Below are 12,303 nucleotides of genomic sequence, written 5' to 3' on the forward strand. Positions count from 1 at the left end.
GGGCTCAGAGTTAGAATAAAGTACCTGAGTGCCCTAAGGCAAGCGGCGGCTAAGGCCCTTATTGTATTCAAGAAGTTCCAAGCAGTGGAAAGAGAAGTGCCGCAATGTAGTCAGGTTGTACATTTTATTTCCCTATATTCTTAATTTAAATAGAATCTCATAAATAAACTCTGCTTTGATTATTTAGTTAAGAGGCTTCTTAATCTTTAGTTTATCAATTTGGGAGCAGTGTGGTGGAACTTTATAACTGGCCCATATTAAATTAAACGCAGTCAGATAGCCAAACAGTCAAAAGTTCCCAGATTAGTACCCCAGTCAGCTTTAGCCCCCAAATTAGGCCCAGTCAGTCATTTAAATATTTTCACATTTGAATGGCGACCGTGGCAGGACTTATGGCCCAATTATAATTTTTCTAAACTTATCATTTTTCATATAGTTATAATTTTTCATAAGTCCAAAATTATATACATTTCCAGACTAGATTAGCTAATTATAATTAATTTTTTTACACTTCTCAATAGGTAGGGAAGGGGTGGAGGGAGAGAGAGAATTTAGAACTGAAAATAAAAAATTTTAAAAAAGGAAGAAAATGGTGGTGGGGGTGATAATAGGGTTAATTTGTTGGAGAAGATAGGAGAGGGTGAGATCAAGAATGCATCTAGAGGAGTTGGCATTGGCAAGGAAAAGAGCCACCTCTTCATCATAGACTAGAGTGAAGGAAGATATAGTGGAGGATGATGTCAAAGGAATTTGTGAAAAGGAGAAGGGGAGAGGAGGGAACTCTTGGTGAATGACCTCAATTTTTTCAGTGATGTATGAGGGAGAAGTCCTCAACTGAAAGGCTAGATAGAGAAAGGGGGTACCAAGGGAAATTTGAGGAGAGAAGGTAAGGTTTAGAAAGTGTTTGGATAGAGAATCGATTATGGAGGAGCAGAAGGATTGCTTTGCTGCAGTGAGGGTCCAGGTGAGACAAAATAGCATAAATTTGCATTCAGCAAGGATTTGTGATCTCCTCCAGTTCTGTTTAATGGGAGTTAATAAGTTAATAAGTGGCCTCAGCGGCTGAGGGCCCTTCCGGTGCTGAGATTTTATGATTTTGTGCAGATCACAATTTCCTTGAGCCTCATTCATAAAATCGGGATAATAAGACCTGTACTGGGGCAGCTAGGTGGCACAGTGGATAGAGCACTGGCCCTGGAGTCAGGAGTACCTAAATTCAAATCCAGCCTCAGACACATAACACTTATAGCTGTGTGACCCTGGGCAAGTCACTTAACCCCAATTGCCTCACACACAAAAAAATAAAATAAAATAAGACCTGTACTATCTAAATAATAAATAGTGTTTACATTTTTGTTGTTGTTTGTTGTTGTTGAGTTGTTTCAATCCTGTTGAGTTATTTCACAAATATCTCATCTTATCCTCACAACATCTCTGGGAAGTAGGTGTTATTAGTATACCCAGATGAGGAAACTGAGTCAGACCAAGATGAAATGACTTGCTCGGTGTCACATAGGTCAGAGTGTCTGAGGCAGGACTTCGACAGACCTTCCTGATTCCAGGTCCAACTGCTCTAGCCACTTAGCCACTTATCTCATAAGGTCACTGTGAGAATCAGATGAGATCTAAAAAGGACTTTGCAAAACTTGATATACCACATAAATGTCAGTTATCATTATATCCTACTCACAAACAAGCCAGGCCTCTAACAGGACTAAGAAGACAACCCCACGGCAGTACCTAACTCCCAGCATTACCCTTAGCCAGGGTAGCTTGGTTAGCATAAATGAGCTTCAATCACTGGAATCATACTTTAAGGTTAAGGGGAGAGAAAAGTGAGGGAAAGAGAAGAAGAAGGGGAAAGAAGAGGAAGGGAAAGAGGAAGCCTGAGTGGTTATAGACTGGCCTGGGACAGACCAGTTGAGGGAAGGAGTGAGGAAGTCCCCAGGCTGCTGATAGCCTTATTCCTTTCTAGGTATTTCTTTTTTTTCAGTTGATAAACATTTTTATTTATAGTTTTGAGTTCCAATTTTTATCCCTCTTTCTCTCCTTCCCCTCCCCTTTCCCTGAGGTTGTAAGCAATCCTGGGTAATACATGTATTATTATGTAAAACATTACCATGTTAGTAATTTTGTACAAGAAAACTTGAATAAAAAAAAATGAAAGAAAGTGAAAAATAGCATGCTTCAGACTGTGTTCCATCAATATCAGTTCTTTCTGCGGAGGTAGATAGTATGTTTCATCAATAGTCCTTTGGGGTTGTCTCAGATCATTGCATTGTTGAGAACAGTCAAGTCATTCAAAGTTCTTCACCAAACAATATTGCTGTCACTGTACACAATTTTCTCCTGGTTCTGCTTATTTCACTATACATCAGCTCATACAAGTCTTTCCAGGCCTTTCTGAAATCATCCTGCTTGTCATTTCATATAGCACAATAATATTCCATCACCATCATATACTATGGCTTGTTTAGACATTCTCCAGTTGATAGGCATTCCTTTGATTTCCGATTCTTAGCCACCACAAAAAGAGCTGCTATAAATATTTTTGTACAAATAGGTATTTTTCTCCTTTGGGGGATGTCTTTGGGATATAAACCTAGCAGTGGCATTGCTGGATCAAAGGGTTTGCACAGTTCTATAGCCTTTTGGACATAGTTTCAAAAAATTGCTCTCCAGAATGGTTGGATCTTTTCACACTTTCTAGATCTTTCTAATCTAGAGAGCCACAAAGGCCTAGGATAGAGAGGAAAAGGTCTCAGGATTCTGAGAATAGCTGTTGGATAGAAGGAGGGAACCCTGAGGGACTGTTTGAAGGAGATCCCAGTTCCAGAGGGGTGGAAAGCAATATATGATAAATGGAACTTGGGGGAAAAGGCAGGCCTACTGTCCTGCTATGCAGGATATCTGGGCCAAGGCTTCTTAAACTTCTTCCACTTTTTTGCCTGGGAAATTTTTATGCAACCCCGGGTGTATAGGTATATAAAATAGGCATACGTAACCTTTTACTGTTGCAAATTTTTCACGACCCCCACATTCAGTTATGCAACCCCATTTGGGGTCATGACCCACAGTTTAGGAAGCTTTGGTCTAGGCCATCTTTCTGCAATCTTCCTCACTTTCTGGGTAAAGTCTAGCTCAGGGAAAGCCCTCTATCCAGACCAGACCAGAAACAGCTGCCCACTGGGGCTGTGTCCATAGGCTCATGCTGACCAACTTCCTAAAGGCTAAGAAAGCTCTGAATTAACAAGTGAGGGCCAGGAAACCTTTTATAAGAACCGGACTAAGGGTGGTTTGGTGATTCACCTCAAGCCAAGGTCAATAATCTTTACCTTCCTCCCAGTGCCAGTTAAGTGGGGCTGTTTGCTGTTTACTGACTTTGAAGCTGAAACCTGTGGGTTGATTGCTAGTTCTAACTGACAATCATTACAAAGCAGCATCTCAAAGAGAGTGGAAGAGAGCTCCCCTGAGCCCGGAGGCCTGGGTGGGTGACCTGAGGATAAAAGGAGCAATTCTTCCCTCCCCCAGAAGGGGGATGGGCCTGGGCACATAGCTCTGAGGCTGGATCACAAAATAGTCCACACTCATAGAGCCCTTGGCAAAATGGCAAGGTTGGCCTCCCTACTACCATCTGCCAACACCTGTTCAGCCTAACAGCAACTGATAAACTCATTTAAAAGGCTGTAAATGACTAAAAATAGTTCAGTCTGTTGGCTTTCTAGGAGGCTGGTGCAGGGTCTTGGATTCGGAGCTGGAAAGGACCTTAGAGACAGATCACACAGTTATTCTAATCCAACACCTTCATTTGCAGGTATTTTAACAAGATGTTTGTCTAGTCTCCTCATCTTACAGAGGAAGAAATAGGCCCAGAAAAATTACTTGTTCATGGTCACATGGGATATTAGTTGTAGAGATTCTTGGTTTTCTGACCCTTTCTCCTAGACTATGCTGCCACAATCAAAACAAGAAATGAAGCAGGAAATTTTGGTGGAGGCAGGACAGGAAAGAGTTCTATTTTTATAGCACCTACTATCTGCCAGGCACTGTTAGCACCCCCATTTTACAATTGAGGAAATTGAGGTAAACAAAGGTTAAGTGACTTGCCCAGGGTCACTAGCTAGCATCTGGAGTTGGATTTGAACTCAGCTCTTCCTGATTCTAGGCACCATTGCATCCTTGATTGCAACACTTACCAGCCTTTCAGCAAGAGAGCTTCTTGACCTCTAAATCCCACCCAAAGGCTGCTCTCTATTTTCCATAGGCTAGTCCTGGAGTTTCCTCTTGGGAATGTTTAGAATCACATTCAGAATCATGAAATATTAGTCTAGGAAGGGCAAACTCAGAGACCAGCTAGTCCAATGGTGTCAAATGGAATTTTTTTATTCTGAATAGAATTTTATTTTCCAAAATATATGTGAAAACGAAATTTTTCAAAAAACTTTGTGTTCCAACTTCTCTTCCCCCCTCCATTACCACCCCCACCCACAAGAACTCAATCAATTCAAAATAAGTTATACATGAGTAGTCATGGAAAAATTCCCATATTAGCTAGTTGTGAGAGAAAACAGTCAAAAAACCCAAAACTTCAGATTAAGGAATTGTCAAAGAGGAAATGAAAAAAAAATTTTAATGTGTTTCCATCTGTTTTTAGATACTATCAGTTCTTTCTCTGCAGATGGGTTGCAATCTTCATAAGTCCCTCAGGGTTATATTGGATCATTGCCTTGATGGAAAAATGTATGGTACCTACTTTGCTGGGCTTTTGTGAAGAAGATTCTCTGTCAAGCTTAAGGTACTATATAGAGGTTGTGATGAACAGGATGCTATCGGGAAAACCTGGAGAGACCTACATGAGCTGAAGCAGAGTGAAATAAATGTACTGTATACAAAATAACAGCAATAGTGGGGGATGATCTGCTGGGAAGCATGTGGTTGTTTTCAAATGGACTTTAAAAACCATGAATAGGGGCAGCTAGGTGGTGCAGTGGATAAAGCACCAGCCCTGGCGTCAGGAGGACCTGAGTTCAAATCCGGCCTCAGACACTTGACACTTACTAGCTGTGTGACTCTGGGCAAGTCACAATCCCAACTGCCTCACCAAAAAACAAAACAAAAAAACCAAAAAAAACCCCCAAACCATGAATGAACATTATCTAGGTTACTTTATATTTTAAATTTATTTTATTAAGCACTTTCCAGTTATATTTTGATTTGGAGTGCACTGGGAAGTTTTTCTGGCCATCTGAAGTTTGATAACTTAGTCTAACCCTCTTGTTTTACAGGAGAAAATGACGCCCAGAAAGGGTTAGTGATTTACCCAAGAGCACACAGAAAGTGAATGGTAGCGCCAAGCTGATCATCATTTCATACTTAGGTTGTATTTAAAGTGCTTTCACATACATTCCTTCATTTGAGCCTCAGGACATGTCAGGGTCTTAGGAATTATTGTTTCCATTTTATAGAAGAAGAAACTAAGGTCCAGAGAGGGCAGCAACTTGCCTAAAGTCACACAGTTGGTTAATGGGAGAAGACAGGTTATAAGCCAGGTCTTATGACCCTCAGTTCATCATTCTTGCCATTAAACTTCCCTGGTCTAGTTCAACAATTCAATTCAAGAAACATTTATTAAACTCCTGCTATATAAAAAGCATTGTGCTTGTATTCTGGGGATACAAGGACCAAAAAAAAAAAGGAAAAAGTACCCCTTGTCTTTTAAGGGGTACTTAGCTTATATTTTACTAGGTCTAGAGCTTAGGTCTTCTGACCTATTCTATTTCTACCACAGCACAAAGCATGAATAAGGTTCTCTGAAATAGGACAGGCTTAAGGTATAAGGAGAAGGGGAGGGGAAATAGGTACCATGTTCATTATTTTGTATAAATCAAGGGATGTACTAGAGCTAGCTCATACTAGCTTATGAGAGCCAGTCGTTACATTTTCAGTCTGAGTCTTTTACACTTCAGAAATTGCCAAATGTTACAAACAGAGCTTGATTTTTACTTTTGTTATCTAGATTTAAGAAAGTAATGGAGAAAATGTTAAGAATGCAGATTAAACTTAACCGTATGAATTACATACATTTTTTTTGAGAGTCGGTTGTTAAACATTTACCAACGTAAATTCCAATGTGATGCTGAGTTAAGCCTCACTCCCCCAAAGCCACATCATCCATTTGGAATGGGACATGTTTCTTAAAGAGAAAAGAGGCCTCCTTACTTCTCAACAAGTACTCTCCTATGAGCCACTGGGGGAGGGGGGGGAAGCTTTCTGGCTCTAATAAGGTCACCATCCTCCTTCCAATTTGAGATTCCCTGATTCCTTGGACTCCTCTAATTACATTCCCTATGCCTCTCAAATGCCCAAACTGGGCTGAGGCTGTTAGAGGGAGAACTGTATTTAGAGCTTTGGAAGGTAGGAGAATATCTATCAGTCAATCACTAAAAGGACAGAGATGTCCTGGTGGGAAAACCCATCTTCAGGCTACTTCCAAGGGTTGAGACTAAATTCCACCACAATGAGGAGCCCAACCCAGATATGGACCCCTAAGGATTTACCTGCCCAAGGTTATATACAGCAGGTGAGAGGCAGCACTGGTAACCAAAAACTCTTTGGGTCAGAGATTGTGTCCAACTCCTTTTACACAAGTCCATACGCAAATAAGGACTTAATAAGGTCACGTTATAGAGCTTTTCCAAGCCTTAAAGTATTTCAGAACATTGACCTCAGATTCTCCATCTGTGCTATCTTTTTCCTAACCTAGGTTTCCCTCTTCTCCCCCTCTCAGTGAATGATATAATCACCGTCTCACTTCCTGGTTATGGTCTCTATTCTTTTCTTCCCATGGTCTTTACTCATGCAACCATTTGAAATTCTATAAAGTAATTGCATTTCACTGAATTTGTTTTAGTACTATCAAATCCACATACGACTTTAGGGGAGGAATTTGGGAGACTATAGACTTCACTCCCTCCTTATGAGGTTCTTGAACTGTGGGAATACTACAAGGCTCTGCTGCCCAGGACTATCTCTTTTTCTGCTTCTGCCCTGGACCCTTACTCTCTCTAACTCTGTCTTTCTGTCTTTCTCTTTCCCTCTCTCATTTGGCTTGAGTTCAATGACCAACTCTATGAAGATGACTTCAGATCTGTATATCTAGTCCTAGTTTCTCTCCTGAGCTCCCACATCACTAAACGCCTTATTGGACATTGCAAACTGGATGTCCTTTAGGAATCTCAAACTCAATATATCCAAAACAGAACTTATTTCTACCTTCCCCCTAAAAAAACTTCCCTCTTCTAGCACCCTGTTTCTGTTTAGGGCACCCAGATTTGTAACCTCTATGTCATCCTAGACTCACAACTCTCATATACCCCCCTACATACTCCACCCCCAGTCAAATCTTGTCACTTCTACCTCCATTATATCTCTTGTGTCTGACTACTCACATGACCACTACCATAATTCATGCCCTCACTCCCTCCTGCCTAGATACTGCCATCACCTCCTAATTGGGCTCTCTACCTTGGATTTTCCTATTTCAAATCATCCTCCACAATGCCACCAAAGTGATCACAGGTCTGACCATGTCACCTCCCCATTCTGTAAACTCAGTGAATCTGTTACCTTTAGCATCAAATAGAAATCCCTCTATTTGGCATTTAAAGCTCTTGACAACCTGGCCCCATCCTTCCTGGACAACTTTATTACACATGACTCTCTTTGTACAGGCCTTCCTGCTTTTCCTGACATATAATATTCCATTTCCAAACTCCATGACTTTGCACAGGCTCTCCACTTGTCTGGAATACTTTCCATCCTCACTTCCACCTCTGGTTTCCTTCAATATTCAACTCATGCACCATCCTCTGCATGAAACCTTTCCCAGTCTCCCTAGCTGCAAGTGGCTTTCTTCCTCAAGGTTACCTTGAACCTACTTTGTATGTCTTTTACATATATCTCTTATGTTGTCTTTTGTGTATATATTGTTGTCTCCCCAGGCAGAATGCAAACTCCTGGGGAGTGGGCAGTATTTCACTTTTGTTTCTGTATCTCCAGCACCTTATACCATGCCTGACACATACAGGCATTTAATAAATGCTTGTTAACTGATTGAGTTAGGATTTAAGGGTGATAAAATATAATCTTCCAGAGGAAAAATACTGCTTCAGTTTTTTATCTTTATATATCCAACCCCTCCCTTATCTTGTACATTGATTGTTTAACAAAAGCTTGTTGAATTGAATTGAGTTGGGCTCTTTATGACGTGCCTTCTTCCTACCTTCCAGTCTTCTTACACTTATTCTCTTCCAATAACACATAGGAATTCCCTCTCCCACGTCATTCCATGCTTGGAATGTTGTCCCCTTGTATCTGCTTCTTAGTTTCAGGTGGCTCCCTTCAAGACTCAGCTCAAATCTCACCTATGCAAGGTCTTTCTAGTCCCTCTAGCTGGTTTGTTTTGTTTTTTAATTTTTTTGGTGAGGCAATTGGGGTTAAATGACTTTCCCAGGGTCACACAGCTAGTAAGTGTCAAGTGTCTAAGACCACATTTGAACTCAGGACCGGTGCTCTATCCACTGCGCCACCTAGCTTCCCCACCCCCTAGCTGTTAATGTCTTCCTCTCTGAGAAGCTTCCATCTATATTTAACATATACTTGTATATGTGCATATGTATGTGTATATGCATATGCACATATACACACAAATATGTACACATGTGCATATATATGTGTGTGTATATTCCTACTTGTATATATGTTCTCTCCCATTAGAACATAATCTTCTTACAGGGAGGGACTGTATTTTTGTCCCTGTCCTTTGTATAACCAGCATCTAGCACAGTGTCTGGCACATAGTAAGTCTTTTTTTTTTTTTTAGTGAGGCAATTGGGGTTAAGTGACTTGCCGAGGGTCACACAGTTAGTAAGTGTTAAGTGTCTGAGGTCGGATTTGAACTCAGGTCCTCCTGACTCCAGGGCCGGTTCTCTATCCACTGTGCCACCTAGCTGCCCCCACATAGTAAGTCTTAATAAATACTTGAATTGAGTTCATCAGGGTCCTGTGTGGCCAGGACAGAGGCAAACTCAAGAGAATTCTTCAGATAGAATCCAGGGTAGGCTACTGAGTTGGCTTTCAGTTGGCTAGGAGGAGAGAAGCTTCAACCTGGGACTGAATGGGGAAGGGAGGGACCTTTGGCTCAGACTCTACTCCTCCAGTGAACAAAGGAATTGAAAGACTTTAACTCCAGCTCTGGCCTGGGAGTGGGAGTTGGGGTGAGCTAGCCAGGAAGGAGAAGATGATTCAAAGGACAGGGAAATGGGCTGAGCCAGAAGGGCTAAGAGGGAAAAAATAACAACGAACATTTGGAAGACACTTAACAAGTCTTTCAGCCAAGTCAGGCTTGTGAACCTATAACTTATTGCACTCATTCTGCAGTTTATGCCCTAAGCTTCCCTGTGTAGGCTATGTTCCATTGAGACATGAGATTATAGGTACTGCATTCCAGGGGACCAGGTCAGAGATGTAGAACCTAAGAAAGTGGGAAAGATGGAAAGGCTATGATTCCAAGAGGCACAGATTTGGAGAGGAAATCTCCTGGAGGTCCCCCAGACAACCTGTAATTTGGAGGTTGCCTTGTTCTGAATTGTATTCCAAGGTCTTTCTTTTTTGGTAACAGCAGGAGCTGATATGATGACAGCATGAAGGTTCAGGCTGAGGGTGACTGAAGGGTCACTTCTGCAGATCTTCCCCCCTCCTCCTCCCAGCGTTTGCTCCCTCTGTGATCAGCCTCTGCTGGATCTGTTGTAAAGTTAATTAAGCTGGATGCAAACAAGGCTGTGGGCTTACAGGGGATGATTCCACGGCCTACCAGCCACACAACATGTTCCAACAGGCTCTGTGGAACAGGAAGAAGCTCTTGTTTTGCATATTCCAAGGTGCTGGGTATAGGGGTGGGGGCATGGGCTCATCAGAATTCTTATTAATAACTTGCCCCTAGATCAAAGCGCCAGCCTCCTGGTAATTTTTGACTTTCTCGTAAGCAATTGGGGGAGGGGGATAGATTGGTTGTAGTAAGGGTAGATTTCTTCTTCTGGGCAATGTGGAACATGAGTAAAAGTGTATAAATACTCAGGGTTCGACTCCTCCTTGCATCAGTCTCTCATTGGTATTCCTCCTTTCCATCCTATACATGTGACCAGTTTAATTTTCCTAATCACATCATTTTCCATCAAGAAACTAATAGCTCCCAATTTCCCATTAGATAAAGTTCAACAAAACTCATTAGCTTGACATTCCAGGCCCTCCCCAATCTCTGGCCCCAGACTTCTTTTCTCAACCTTATTTCCTAACTCCACCTCATACATCCCATGTTCTAGCCAAACAGGACTATGCCTATTCGTGGAAAATGTTTCTTCCATGTGGAATGATTTCCCCATCATCTCTGCCTATTCAATTCCTACACATCCTTCAAAGCCCAACCCAAATGCCAGCTCCTCGGTGAGAGCTTCCCTGATCCTAGCTGAAAGTGACCCTTTCCTGATCTGCCCTCAGCCCCAACCCTCCAGCAGATAACTTTCTCATTGGCCCACATCATATTCTGTCTTATATTGGAGTTATCAAAATGCATGTCTTCCCCACCCCCCATTTCCCTCTATTATTCTCTAAGGTAGCAGTCTTCAGAGTAGCTTCATGGAGGGAGGGGTTGACGAACTCCCTCAGAGGCTGTGGCATGACTCCAAAGAGCAAGTGATCAACTGATGATGAGTACAAAGATAAGTTGCATCTCACCCCACAAGAGTCAATCTTCTGGTTGTTTGTCTCCAGCATAATCACAACTACACTTCATCCATTACAGCCTAACACTCCCTTATTCCATACCCTCCTACCATTCTGCAAGCTCCCAACCCTCCCCCTTCTGCCTTGACAACCCTTGAGGGAAGTTATTATAATCCAACCACAACCACCCAGAGTAGCAGCTACCCAGGCGTTCCTGGAAAAAATATCAATCTCTCTCTAACTCATTTGGTTAGGTATAGACAAAGATCTCATACCATATCCAACAATAAGCTTCCAAAGGGCACATAACCTAAATATAAAAGGTCATATCTTAAGCAAATTAGAGAGAGGGGAAAGACTTTTCACAGCTATGAATAGTGGAAAAGTTCTTGAGCAAACAAGGGATAGTGAAGCTCACAGGAGAAAAAATGGACAATTTCAAGTACATGAAATGTTTTTACACAAACAAAACCAATGAAGTTAGAAGAAAAGTATTAATTGGGAAAATATTTGAAGCAATTTTTTTTCTTAAAAGGCTCTGTTATCCAAGTTTTATAAGGAATTGATATAAATATAAAAGAACAAGTCACCCTCAAATAAATGATCAACAGTTATGAACAGGCAGTTTTCAAAAGAAGAAAGGCAAGCTATCAAAAACTATATGATAAAGTGTTGGGACTGCTAGGTGGCATGGTGGATAGATTCCCAGGAATCAGGAAGACCTGAGTTCAAATCCAGCATCAGATACTTGACACTAGCTCTATAACCTTTGGCAAGTCACTTAACTCTGATTCCTTCACAAAAAAGGAAAGAAAAGAAGGAAGGAAGGAAGGAAGGGAGGGAGGGAGGGAGGGAGGGAGGGAAAGAAAGAGGAAAGAAAGAAGGAAAGAAAGAGGAAAAAATAAAGAAAAGTGTTCTGAATTACATACACCCCCACTGTGTGTATCCATTAAGAGGATTAGCAAACCTGACTTTCCTTTCTGTAGTCCAACAGGACCCATGTGGCATACCCATACCTGCCCACCAACAGGAGCTCCCGCTCGCTTGCTTGAGGTCTCAGCTTAGTCCAGATGTCCATAGTAAAGAGTGTGCTGCTACTGTTGAAGATGGAAGTCAAGGAGGACATCAAAGCTGCCATCATGACAGCAATCATCAGTCCACGAAGTCCTGACAGAATTGAGAGGAAAAAAAGGTCACGGGGACAAGGCAGGTTCTTCACCAACCTCCCCTCCTCTATTCTTCACCCCCCACCTTGCCAAACACATCTGAATCCATCTAACCCCAGAGAGAGCAAGATGCTCTGATTCTAGCCCTGGATTTTCTGGTGACTTACTGTAGTCACTCATCCTCCCTGTACTATCCGTCTTTTTTTTTCTTTTTTTGGCGGGGCAATGGGGGTTAAGTGACTTGCCCAGGGTCACACAGCTAGTAAGTGTCAAGTGTCCAAGGCCGGATTTGAACTCAGGTACTCCTGAATCCAGGGCCATTGCTTTATCCACTGTGCCACCTAGCTGCCCCCACTAT

At 41.9% G+C, this 12,303-nt stretch overlaps 1 protein-coding gene across 4 annotated transcripts in view; it reads right to left on the bottom strand.

The window, feature by feature from the left end:
- The window catches only part of SLC5A10 (solute carrier family 5 member 10), a 186,461-nt gene that overhangs the window by 22,454 nt on the left and 151,704 nt on the right, over positions 1-12,303 (bottom strand). For all 4 annotated transcript variants that reach the window (XM_043978046.1, XM_043978048.1, XM_043978044.1 and 1 more), the window contains one exon: positions 11,796-11,946. In XM_043978046.1, the coding sequence (XP_043833981.1) occupies positions 11,796-11,946 (151 nt within the window). The remainder of the gene's footprint in view (positions 1-11,795; positions 11,947-12,303) is intronic.

This window comes from Dromiciops gliroides, chromosome 1, assembly GCF_019393635.1.
Source record: "Dromiciops gliroides isolate mDroGli1 chromosome 1, mDroGli1.pri, whole genome shotgun sequence".
Taxonomy (NCBI): domain Eukaryota; kingdom Metazoa; phylum Chordata; class Mammalia; order Microbiotheria; family Microbiotheriidae; genus Dromiciops; species Dromiciops gliroides.